This window comes from Xyrauchen texanus, chromosome 9 (genome assembly GCF_025860055.1).
Source record: "Xyrauchen texanus isolate HMW12.3.18 chromosome 9, RBS_HiC_50CHRs, whole genome shotgun sequence".
NCBI lineage: Eukaryota > Metazoa > Chordata > Actinopteri > Cypriniformes > Catostomidae > Xyrauchen > Xyrauchen texanus.
Genome location: NC_068284.1, coordinates 32550879 through 32565070, shown reverse-complemented (window position 1 = coordinate 32565070; position 14192 = coordinate 32550879). Strand labels below are relative to the sequence as shown.

General features: G+C 36.6%; 1 protein-coding gene across 1 annotated transcript in view; it reads left to right on the top strand.

The window, feature by feature from the left end:
- Nucleotides 1–14192, top strand: part of LOC127649290 (pappalysin-2-like) — a 116111-nt gene that overhangs the window by 17623 nt on the left and 84296 nt on the right. The window contains exons 3-4 of the mRNA XM_052134334.1: nt 8155–8303; nt 12173–12466. Of these exons, the coding sequence (XP_051990294.1) occupies nt 8155–8303; nt 12173–12466 (443 nt within the window). The remainder of the gene's footprint in view (nt 1–8154; nt 8304–12172; nt 12467–14192) is intronic.

The window sequence follows — 14192 nt, the reverse complement described above, 5'->3', positions numbered from 1 at the left end:
TCCATGTAAATTACACTGAGCTATTTGTATTTATACTTTTCAGTACCGAATCAAAGGTAAGCTTAATTTTAATCACCATTTCTCTAGCCTCGTCCCCCATCTTGGTTTTATTTTTACTAAGCTTATTGCACTGTGTTCTGAGGTTACTTTTATTTTTGAATTTGTGCGAAACTATGCATTTAGGAGACAGCATAATTAAAATACCTATATTTTAAAACAGCTTCTACATGTGACTCACTATGTTTTGGAACAGATCCATAATGTAAGATATATGGTTAAAAATGCATGCATTATTTCTGCTTTCTAACTTTTCACTAACAATAGGTTACATGTTTAATGCACTTACTGTATATGTATATAAATGTTCACATTTATGTTTAATCAAACTCAGCCTGAATATTATACCTGTAGGATGAATTATGTGTGGTCATTGAGATGACAAATTTCCAGATGCAGTCGGGGAAGTGTGGTGCCAGGCTCAGTGTACAACAGTGCCTCACCCACCAGCTGTTGTCATTTTATAGTTGCTTGAGAACGTTTTCCTTCAGAAGCTGCCTATCTGTTTCTGAACAGTTAACCAAAATTAAAAGGACCCCAATGATACAATTGGATGTGGTCAGAGAAACACCTGAAAGTTGTTTTTTGTAGCTTTGCACTGGGGCACTATCAACAGCATGTTCATAGCCGAACCCCACAAACACTTTGTTTCTGTTCATATCTCAGTAACAGAGAGTGGAAAGAAGGGAGAAGAGTGAAGTAAGTTATTGTAAAAGGTACTGTCAAGACTGGTGGATAATAGATTAACTGAACACGCTTAAACTACATCAACACTGTTTCTACCCATGCCAACAGTTTGTATTAATGGTGACCTAGAGTAGCATACTGTCCTTGGCACATCACACTCAAAAAGCAATCCAAAAGCCTTTGAAGAAGGCTTACTTCTGTTCCTCTAAATATGATGTGTCAATAAGAAGACACGCTAATAGCCAACAGGACCAGATTAACCATGGTCTCATAGATTGAGCCCTAAGAGAGGTCTTTCCTCACCATACTGGAAGAGAGTGTTGCTAAGGGTGCAGTCCAGAATTTGCTGAGAATTAATGCTGGAATGACATTTTGATGGCAATTGTATAGCGTGCTTTTTATGTGGAGGTCTGGGATTTTAATGTTTTGCAGTGTGAGTTATAGTCCAGGTATCTGCCTCTGGGCAGTGGAGCATTAATGCATGCCAATGGCTGTCACTACGCAAATTTGTTGTACAAGCAGAGAGCAACCGTACATGGGGAACCACCAGGTGTATTTTGGCAAGCTTCAGAAATGGAATGAGAAGAAAGCAAAACATTTTAGAGCTGATATTTAAGCCAATTGAACCAAACTACCCGATAACTCTTTTCTGTAGTAATTATAATTAATAGATGCTTAGTGGTTTGCAGTTCTTGATTATGTATTCATTTCTTTATTCATTCTGCTGGAAGATATGCAAATTGTTTGATTTGTGGCTTTGCAAATACCTGTTATAATATGTAAGGAATAATTAACGTCAGACCCCGAGGTGGTAATGTGGTCACAATGCACAGAAGTGTTAATTTTTTTCAACAATTCAACAGTCCGGAGTCAGTTATTCTGATTATTCCACAGTTACCACACCTTAAAGTGTTAGTTCACCCAAAAATGAAAATGATCCCATAATTTACTCACCCTCAAGCCATCCTAGGTGTATATGACTTTATTCTTTCAGCCAAACACAATCTAAATATACATTTTAAATGTAACATTCTTATATTTATATAAAAAAATATCCTGGCTCTTTCAAGCTTTATAATCTGAATGAATGGTACCTTAGATTTTGAAGCCCAAAAAAGCACATCCATCCATCAAAAAAGTAATCCATACGGCTCCAGGGGGTCAATAAAGGCCTTCTGAAGCAAAGCAATGCACTTTTGTATGAAAAATATCCATATTTATAACTTTATAAACTATAATATATAACTATAACGTGAACTGCCGTCCACGCGTTCTCGAGAGAGAGTAGAGTTCTGGCGTATGACGTAGGCGTAGTGTAAGCTCCGGTGAGAAGTGACGAACATGGAAGCGCAGAGGATAGAGGAAGCGAGTGAACGTGCGTCCGGCTGTTACCAAAAGCCAGTGATTATAGTTTATAAAGTTATAAATATGGATATTTTTCGTACACAACTCATAAGGCCTTTATTAACCCCCCTGTAACTGTATGGATAATTTTTTGATGGATGGATGTGCTTTTTTGGGCTTCAAAATCTAAGGTACCATTCATTCCGATTATAAAGCTTGGAAGAGCCAGGATATTTTTTATTGTGATTGTGTTTGGCTAAAAGAAGAAAGTCATATACAACTACAATGGCTTGAGTGTGAATAAATTATGAGATAATTTTCATTTTTGGGTGAACTAACCCTTTAAGACATCATTCAAGATTTTATCTCAAGACATTTTATGTTTTTTGTCTGCAAAACCCTCTTGTGAGTGGAAATACTTTCTTCTGCCAAGGATTCAGTGTCCTGTTTTAAAACAGTCTGAGCCTCTGCTAGTTGTTCAGCTAATGGTATGAGTTTGAGATGGTATATGTTTGTGTTAATAATGGAAGACAGCAGTCAGGGTAGTAGGGGCAGAAGAAATACAAAAAATAATCTATTTGAAATCAGTCTTGGGTATAAAACAAGCTCATTGAACGTCACTAACTAGTTCTTACATTTTGTTAATTAATTACTAAAATCAAGGTACATGGGGCACAGTTTGTGTGGTTGGTTGGCACAGTATTAAAACATATATTTTAAGAAGGAAGCAACATGGGATAAAAATGTTAATTTGATAAAACATTTATTGCACTCATCATACATTTGTCTAATGTGATTAATTTATTATTTGTGATCAATTATATATATTTAGAACTATTTAAACCTATTAACTAGTGCAATATTTGATAAAGATTGTAATGTTTTGTGATCACGTTAATAACCCATAAGACTCCAGTTTGTCTTGTTTTCAGTAGATCTATACATATACATGCACGGAAGTCAGGACCAATCACTATTCAGTATGCATTCAGTGGAATAATTGATCACAGGCTTCTAGAAATTATTAAAAAATATACAGTAACTGTTCCCACAATTATTAACTAACATTGCCATAACTTTAAAATCTCCCACATTTTTAGCCAGGGGTTCAATTTTGTTTTGACATTGAGATGTACATTTTTTTGTGGCAGCATCCTGTTCAGTACCAGAAATTACATAACCCTGTGCCAACTGCCAACCAACCCTGGTCTCCCCAACACACTTAATTGCTTTGATAATTGGACTGTGCTGACAGTTTGACATTTTGTTTCTCTTCATTATGAGGGACTTGAATGGAAATTATAGCTTGTCTTTCAAATTTTAATTTGCTGTTGTTTCTGCCACATTGTGTTTCCTGAATAAGCATTTTTGAGGCAGCAGTTGGTTTGAGTGGTTAGTAATAAATGTGGTGGCATTCCTCTTTGTAATGGCTTCTGGACAAAATGGACAGCATGTGATTTTTATTTGTTGATAATTGATTTGTGTTAATCTGTTTGTATAGAAATATGTTCTTCTTAATCATATGCAAAGGCTTGACTGGTGAAAACTGTCTGCACGCAGTGCTCACATTAATAAGTGAACTGCAAATGCCCTGGCAAGGATGGAGTATTTATTTATGTAAGACTTGATCCTGACTGTTATTTAGTCAAAAATACTGCCTGTTTATGCCAGTAGAAATATTATTTGTGTTGGCCCCCTTTACCTCATGTGAAACAGATCATGCTGAAAGATAAAAAAAAGGTTACATGTATGTTTTGAAGTAAATGGTATTTCATTTAAAAGAAAGTTCGCAGTGACAAATAGAAACATCTTGGCTGCATTAATGTTTTAATGTACTTATATCTCAAATGTATAGAAATAGCATCATGCCTTATTTGCAGTCTATAGCTTTGCAAAGCAATTGCATTTGTATAGACACAAGATTTCAAAGTGGCTAGGCATATTATAAAGTAAAAATTATATAACCTGTCATAAGCTGACCAAACATAAATTCAATATGCACCTTTATAGCAGTCATACTTTTAAAAACGTCTAAATATGTGTTTTACTGACAGAATCTTGTATGTGAGTTATTTTACATGTCTCTCATAACACATTTGGAACACTGCATTCCTCAACTTTAAGTCTTACCATGTAATTATGAATTGTTAAATTCGAATTAGCCATATAGGAGGGATTTAGGGAACTGGAGCACTCAAGTAAACTGGCTCAGTCTTTGCTTATTTAATAAAACACGACATAAGAAGCACTATACTTGGTCTTGTCTTGCATGGAACGGCTCCAAGAAAGAGTAGGTGGTTCAGCTAATGAGCTAGACCCTTTGGCACGATCCAATGGGCAATAAGAACCGGAATTCTTCAATCAAAGAGGCCAATGATATGATGCGCAAAGGCTTAGCAGCTATGAAAGCAAAGGAGAAAAATGACATGTAACATATTCCAAAGTAAAATTCATTTAACATTACACATCAAAGCACCTCTATCGTGATTTATCACTGCTGGGAGTGGAATAAAAGGGCAGTAGTCGTTCTACACACCATAGCCAGTTCAAACAATTCGAATCTCTAATCACTGAGACATAAAGTAATTTTTTTATGACTGTTTTTATGGAAACCGCTAATAAATGTCAAGAGGCGAAGTTAGAAACATATAATATATATATACACTCACCTAAAGGATTATTAGGAACACCTGTTCAATTTCTCATTAATGCAATTATCTAATCAACCAATCACATGGCAGTTGCTTCAATGCATTTAGGGGTGTGGTCCTGGTCAAGACAATCTCCTGAACTCTAAACTGAATGTCAGAATGGGAAAGAAAGGTGATTTAAGCCATTTTGAGCGTGGCATGGTTGTTGGTGCCAGACGGGCCGGTCTGAGTATTTCACAATCTGCTCAGTTACTGGGATTTTCACGCACAACCATTTCTAGGGTTTACAAAGAATGGTGTGAAAAGGAAAAACATCCAGTATGCGGCAGTCCTGTGGGCGAAAATGCCTTGTTGATGCTAGAGGTCAGAGGAGAATGGGCCGACTGATTCAAGCTGATAGAAGAGCAACTTTGCCTGAAATAACCACTCGTTACAACCGAGGTATGCAGCAAAGCATTTGTGAAGCCACAACACGCACAACCTTGAGGCGGATGGCTACAACAGCAGAAGACCCCACTGGGTACCACTCATCTCCACTACAAATAGGAAAAAGAGACTACAAGTTGCAAGAGCTCACCAAAATTGGACAGTTGAAGACTGGAAAAATGTTGCCTGGTCTGATGAGTCTCGATTTCTGTTGAGACATTCAGATGGTAGAGTCAGAATTTGGCGTAAACAGAATGAGAACATGGATCCATCATGCCTTGTTACCACTGTGCAGGCTGGTGGTGGTGGTGTAATGGTGTGGGGGATATTTTCTTGGCACACTTTAGGCCCCTTAGTGCCAATTGGGCATCGTTTAAATGCCACGGCCTACCTGAGCATTGTTTCTGACCATATACCCATCCTCTGATGGCTACTTCCAGCAGGATAATGCACCATGTCACAAAGCTCGAATCATTTCAAATTGGTTTCTTGAACATGATAATGAGTTCACTGTACTAAAATGGCCCCCACAGTCACCAGATCTCAACCCAATAGAGCATCTTTGGGATGTGGTGGAACGGGAGCTTCGTGCCCTGGATGTGCATCCCACAAATCTCCATCAACTGCAAGATGCTATCCTATCAATATGGGCCAACATTTCTAAAGAATGCTTTCAGCACCTTGTTGAATCAATGCCACGTAGAATTAAGGCAGTTCTGAAGGCGAAAGGGGGTCAAACACAGTATTAGTATGGTGTTCCTAATAATCCTTTAGGTGAGTGTATATATATATATATATATATATATATATATATATATGATATGTTACCACAGTGTTTTAAATGCTAGTTCTTTCACAATTCCTAAGAAATCCCCAGTTACTGGTTTTGATGACCTGATTCTTTGATCTCTGGCTATTTAGAGAAGATTTTTACAATGCAAAAGTTGGGATAGAATCCACATCGAAGTGATGGCAAAATGTATTTACACTAGAATTATAACTGAAGGCTTGCGGTATCAGATGATTGATTGTTGATTTCCATAAGCTATGGACAGTAAATAAGATGTGTGTTGATTGACATGATGGAAGCCACATAGTTTCATGACAACTTGTAATAATTCATACGAGATGGCAAAATTGTAAGACTTTTATTCCCATAGAGACCAACCAATCAACAAATAGACTTTCAAATTAACACAATACAGGCATCACATTTTAGCTAGTCTTCTATCCAACACTATAATTATTTGGTTTGACTTGAACACCTAGCGTCTGTGTACAGTCGAATGCAAGCCTTTCAAAGTATACTTCATTCAGACGTTCTCTCATACACAGACATAACTGATATGAGATACTGGACTATTTCTCCTCAGGAGTTTCACTCTGTTGTCTGACCGAAGTATACTTTGGGCTTTAGATGTAACGGTTATGTTTAGGTTTGGGTTAGGGGTTAAATGTAGAAATAAATTGTAATAACATTGTTTGTTGGTTCAATTCAATCAATCAATTTATTAATAGAGCACAATAAACACAACAGTAGCTGACCACTGTTCTGTACATCTATAATAAAATAAATATCACAAAAATACATAACATAAATTCATCACCAAAATACATCAATACAGCTATGCTGTACAAACCTCAATGCAAGATAAAGAGGTACATCAAAGCACATATATAATTTTACACCTTTGAACTCTGAGGACAATCGTAAGCCTGCGCAAAAAGAAACGTTTTTAACTTTGATTTAAATTCTGATTCTGTCAAAATTTCTCTAAGGGATATTGGTAAACTATTCCACAATTTAGGGCTGGCAATGACAAAAGCATGGTCACCCTTCGACTTCAATCTAGACCTAGGAGCCATCAATAATCTCTGATCTAATGACCTTAGATGTATAACAGATGCATTTGCACTCAGAAGGTCAGAAAGATAATTTGGTGCCTTAGCTAAGAGCCTTAATTGACAAAAGCTAGAATCGAACATGACAACCAACATATTTCACATAGGGTTTAACATAAGATGCCAAATCTCCCAAATCATAATTTTTGCTGCCTGAGATGCCTGAAGGCCCAAACACAATCACCTCTGTTTTGCTCTCAATCAGATTTAAGAAATGTAAGGACATCCATGACTTTATATCCGACAGGCAAGCGGATAAGGTCTTCAAGCCATTTTTGTCATTATGCTTCAAGGGCAGATATATTTGAGTTCCATCTGCATAACACTGAAATAACATGTTTGTTAAAAATGTATTTATTTATTTTTTCTGTTGTACGAACAAACTTCTTTCTATTTCATCATCTCTTATTATTATTATGACTTGTCATAATAATAAATAGAACAGAATGCTAAGGTCTTGAGATGTGTTTTTAAAATCTTTTTAAAAACACACTTTAAACAGCACTTAAAAAATTTGGCACTCCTGTGCTGCTGCGCAACCTGTCAAAGTGCTTGCGCATATTTACATAAAAAACAATTGAAAAACTGCACAGACGGACTGAAAGCTTAGTTCTAGCAGAAAGATCTTGGGATTTATTCTCAGTCATCCAATCACAATACTGCCTCTGCTTTATTATCCCTCTCAGCTGTCTCTCATTGTTGACATACTCTGTTATTTTTACCCCCCTCCACCCCATCACCTCCAGTTTAGGTCCCATCATGGTAGCCAGGTCAAGTTTTTAGAACAGAGAGTTATTCTAGATTATTTGCACCTAAATGCTTGCTTCTAATTTTTCCCACATTAAATTGTTTGCTGATTAAATACAAATTTAAATCACCAGTGTTAACAGGCTGAATACCTGTAGCCCACCAGATTTACAGGTAATAAATGACAGGAATCTGGAAAATACATTATTCTAATAAACTGCCATGAAATGCCCCAAAAAATCGCTGGTGCCACAGGTGGAGAACATGTATACCGCACTTCCGTTAATAACACTCTTTCAATGTGAGATTGCTTGACTGTGACTGAATATCTCTGCTGCAGGACCTACCTGAGTGTGAAGGAACTGAAGGATCTGCTTCATCTGAGCAGTTCAGACACACTGAACGTATTCTTCGCTAATAATTCAGCACGTGAGGAGCTTGCTGGGGTTGCCACCTGGCCATGGGCCAAAGAAGCCCTTACACATCAAGGTAACATTTCCAACTAAATCTGCCTCCTAACCTACAAAGCATTTCAACTGTGTTAATTCTATCATCTTCATGCACAATGTTTATTTTAAAGAGATAATTCACACAAAAATGACAATTCTATCATTATTTGATCATCCTCATGTTACTCCAATCCTGTATGACTTACTATCTTCCATGGAACACAAAAGGAGATGTTTGGCTGAAAGTTAGCCTGTTACCATTCACTTTCATTGCATCTTTTGTCCAAACAATGAGTTTGCCTAGCATATCTTTTTGTATTTCATGGAAGACGGCAGAGCTTTGGAACAAAATTAGGGCAATTAAGTAATGTCATAATTTTCATTTTTAGGTGAACTATCCTCTCAGATGTTTCCTGCCACTATTTCCCCTCAACACGTGTTTTTGTTTGTTGTTGTTGTTTTTGTTGTTGTACCCAATGCCATAGATCTTCAATCTAATTACTTGATTTTTTCAGATGCTATAAATCTTTTCTTTAAAGAAACACATTCTTGTCTATTCCTCCTTGTTCTCTGTATTTGCCTTTATGAGATAAATGGTCCATAATCTTGGGCATTAAAGAAAACACTTTCAGCACGCATAGATTTCCCTGTAGATTGCCCCTTAATTATTAGGGCCTTCCACCGGGAGAGAAGAAAAGAAACTCAGCAAAAACCAAACAAAAATAAAAGAAAGGTATTACCCTGTTGCCATATCCATCCAACTGCCAGCTGATTTTATAGTACTCATTGTTGCTATGTTTTAGATCTCATTACAGCAAAATGGTCTCAGTTAGGTCCAGCTGCTTTAAAAAGGAGAATTCTCCCAAGCAGGAAGATTTATTTTATAAACCCTCATTGGTTCAGCATGCATGATTAGATATTTTGGCCTTAGCATTTTGGGTTATAACTTTTGTTAATGAGATAATTTTGGCCAGTGCATAGAATGTGACCTTTTAAACTGATATTAACATGAGTAATTAATCACGACTTGCTTTTGATTTGAATTCGGTGATGAATAACCATGTGTAATACGCTATACATTAAATATAATTTAGAAATAGAAAGTAAATACATTTAATATATTATTCTAACTTGTTTTGTAGCCATGCTGACTAATGACAATGTATAAGAAAGTCACATTTTGTGGAATAGTTATTATAAATATCCAGTTGGCAGAAGTACTTAAAATAATTAAAAGTACAATAAGAAAAAAATGTGTGAATCATAAACAGTCAAAAAAGTATCTTAATAACTGGTTAAGAAGGAGGACATTGGGGCCCACAAACTACCAAAGTAGTGGGCTATGGGGGATCTTCTACTGTTTATACAGTACATATATATATATATATATATATATATATGTATGTATATATATATATATATATATGTATGTATGTATGTATGTATATATACCAATCAGCCACAACTTTAAAACCACCTGCCTAATATTGTGTATGTCCCCCTCGTTCCACCAAAACAGCACCAACCTGTATCTCAGTATAGCATTCTGATATGACATTCTTCTCACCCACAATTGTACAGAGAGGTTATCTGAGTTACTGTAGACTTTGTCCGTAGAACCATAGAGTTCAAACCAGACTGGCCATTCTCTATTAACCTCTCTCATCAACAAGGCATTTTCTTCCACAGAACTGCTGCTCACTGGATGTTTTTTGTTTTTGGCACCATTCGGAGTAAATTCTAGAGACTGTCCCAGGCGATCAGCAGTTACAGAAATTCTCAAACCAGCCCATCTGGATCAATTCCAGAGTCATTGTGGAATTGACTCACTGAGATCACATTTATGTTGACGTGTACATTAAATGAAGCTTCTGACCTTTATGCACTGCACTTCTGCCACACGATTGGCAGATTAGATAAACTCTGATTAATTTCCACAAAATGTAAACACAAATCTCCTTGTTTATTATCAACTGTCTCGAAACATGTTGATTAATAAAGCTAATTTTAGACGGTAATTTTTTTTTCTAGTCTAACGGTCATGTCAGACACATGAAGATTTTTTCACTTTTCTTTCATTTTTGTTGAAGCAAAAGTGTGCAGTGTGTTTTAATGAAAGATGCTAGTATCCATCTATATTGCTGTTCACTGTATTTCTACGCTACAGTCTACTGTCAATAAAATATCCGCTTGTGCAGTTCCACATTGCGGCACCTCATATCGCAGGCTGGGGGAGAGAGGCAATGCATGTGGATCACAAATTTGCATTAATGAAGTGTGTTTGGTGCTGGACATTTTTTTAACTATCACCCGGAACACATGTGGTGTACACAGCACTTTTGTTTTGTCATGCTGCTAACCTAAAGTGTAGAAATGGTGATATGGGGCACCCGGTGTCATGATGCCTCGTAGTCCAGATGGAACTAATCTGGAGTCCGGACCCAGACTGCAGTCTGCTAATTGTAGACCGCTGACATATGCATGACAGGCCAAGATGGAAGGATGAACTATGAAGTCATCATAAAAAGGAATGCCCAAAGTGTTGAACATTTAATTCAAAAGTCACATTTGTTTTTGGGTCATCTTGGATGTTTAATAAAGAATTCAGAGGTGGTCTCAGCCAGACATTCATTGAATTCATGAATGACTGACTGCCTGTCATAAAATTTTCATATAGACATGGCTCCATTCTTATTATGCCGCTAATCCACCTCTGCATTTGATTTACTGTCCTGTCAGCAACAGTCTTCAGCTGCAAGGTGATCTATGTCCAAAACTGTTTCTGTGGTCCTGCGTGGAGGTTAAAAAGTGAGATTAGTTTCTCGTAAATTATTTGGCTCAGTTTTATGGCGTGGGTTTGGGCTTCAACCATCCCTGCTTTAATTCCATGTAAATCACCTGATTATTTGTGAAAGTGCATTGATGTCCTATATTGAAAGCCAAGGTCAAACTACTGCTTTGAACAGTCTGAAATGGCATAACTTCCATACAGCATGGGTATTTCTTAAATAAAATGGTCTTTCTCTCAAATCTTCTTTATCCTCTGCACCAAACATAGAACAAATCTCTAAAAGAGTTTTACAGATGGCCACATAAACCAACTTCTGTTTTTAATTAGTAAACAAATTGTGCTTTTGCTTTAAAACCCAATAACATGCAATAACTACAGGGTCAATATTGCAAACATCATGAAATGATTGTTTGAAGGCTGGTACCAATGTCCTCTTGCATTTCCTTTTAAATGTCTTCATGACTGTTCAGCAGTTATAAATGTCACATCGTTAAGGCTTTATATTACATTTGATGGTTATAAAACCAAATTCCAATATGGTATTAGTCAGCAGGTATGGAGACTTAAATGCATTGTAATGTTCTGAAAATGGGTATAACATTAAGGAATTCAACAGTGATACAGCAAATAGATGGTCTTTTGTTCCTTGATATTCTTACTGTGGTGGTCCAATTTTACAGGATAGTGCACACTGTTTTATGAGCAGTAATTCTGAATACATCAATTGGATATTCTTACAGACCTCTGGATTTGAGATGAAGCTTTATCCCCTGCTGGAGGGAAACTCTGTTTAAACCAGCCTTAGATGGTTTTTTGGTCTTAGCTGGATTTAGCTAATCTAGCTGGTCTCCCAGCCTCGCACAGCTGTTGTTCTGCTGGTTTAGCTCATCGCCCAGTTAGTCTAAAATGCCTAAAAGCCTAAAACACTAAAGTGCCCCAAACCACTCTTAAACCATAAAATAGACCAGATCAGGCTGGGAGACTAACTAGGACCAGCAAACCAGTTTAGTCTGGTTAAATATTATTATTTAAAAAAAATGTTTAACACTTTGTCTACACTTTAATGTTTTCTGAGGTCATTCACATGTTTAAGAGATGTCAGTTTTTGTTATTTTCAGGTGGAATGATACTTAACCCTGCTTACTTTGGCACAAAAGGACACAAAAACACCATGATCCATGAGATGGGCCATATTTTTGGACTGTACCACGTTTTTAAGGGCGTGAGTGAACGCGAGTCATGTGACGATCCTTGTCAAGAGACCACTGCATCCATGGAGACGGGTGATCTCTGTGCCGATACAGCACCAACACCAAAGTCTAAAGTTTGCCACGACCCTGATCCAGTCAATGACACTTGTGGCCTTACCCAATACAAAGACACACCTTACAACAACTACATGAGTTATACAGGTAGCCATGATCATTTTACTGCTTCTGCGTGTCTAACTGCATTATATATATATATATATATATATATATATATATATATATATATATATATATATATATACAGCTTCATTTAATTTCAGGGATGGCAAATTTATTTATATACTACATTTCATGTGATAATTCAAAATGTTTACATAGAAAATATAAAGAAAATACAAGAAGATACATATCATTTTTTTAAATAAATTAACAACAAGAAATAAAAATAAGTATAAATGATTGCTCTTTTTTAGGAGGGGCTTACCAACTGCAGTTTTCAGAGATGTTGGAAAAGTCCCTGAAAAGATTGATGCATTTGCTATTTCTAAGAGATCTGTTTCAAGACAGTTAAACACAGTTTTTAAAAGGGCAGTCTGACCTCAGCGCAACATGAGTGCGAGCTAATTGCCAGTCTAATGTCATTGATTTTCTTCACTATAACAAGATACAAACTCGTTGCATTTTATGTCAGAGAGCATTTCACATGGAACCTGAGTTGGGGAGTTAGTTAGTCTCCAGTACCATAAAGAGTGCAGGTGTTGTTATTGTGGTTGTTTATCATGTTTCAGAAGAAGGTCTGTCTAGCTGTGCCTTATTCCACATTAATATCATGAAGACTATATTTATAGATGTCATAGTACATTTTTGTTTTCTTCCACATGCACTCAGCTTTCCTGCATTTTCTTTCCATGCTTTGTGATGATGTTATGATTCTCCAAGGTGCTTTACACTTGGAATTAATCTTCCTGACCTTTACATGATCGGTGTCATCAATAGCATTTTTTACTTTTGAGTCACAGATATATGTGGTGTCATACTGTAGATATAGCCTTCATAAATAACACCATAGTATACCAATGTATGTACCTCTTTTTGACAGAGACAGATCTAGCTTCAAAGGCAGGATAAATAAATAACCAAATAATCCATAAATCAAAGATATTACAGAAATGGTAAGATAGCATAATAATTAATAACAATGGATTAAATATTTAGACCCTTAATGAGCAAATCCAAAGTGTGTCCACAATTATGTGGGGGTGTATCTACATGCTGAGAAAGATCAAACGTGTTTAAAACTCTTATGAGTTCTTTGACAGTGTTGTGTTCAGGATTTTCTATGAATAGTCCCCAGCAATTACAAAACTGATAACTGTTCTGTAAAATAATCAATAAAGGCTATAGAGTATTTTGGAGTCCTATAAATAATTATAAATAGAACGTGTGGTTCACCTTTTAGCACTATACTTAGATATCTGTTTTTGGCCCCACAGCAATCTCGGATTGACATCTGACGTCTGATTGGCAACGGATTAGATAGGTTTGCTTCCTGTCTTGAGAATGTCTTTGTCTTTCTATTACTGAACATAACAGGTATAGAGAAAGCTAAAGGCAAATTGGGTTCCTGCTTTGGTGTTTGAGGGGCCAGTAATTTTTTGGTTGGGATCTGTGGCTTGCAAAAATGAGTCTGCTTTGTGGGTGAGACTCAGCCTGGGTTGTGTCCCTGGGCAGTGGTTGTTGTGGTTGCACTGTGTTATCGTTTCCCTTGTGGGATGCATCGACAGAATGTCCATTCAGGTGCTGTAGAGTGATCCTGTGGTCATTCAGACATTGAAGTGTTATTTGTGTGCCATTCAGGTTGAGTGGATTGGCACACCTTACAGATGGATGATGGAGGGAGAAGTAGATATTTTTAATTTATGTTACA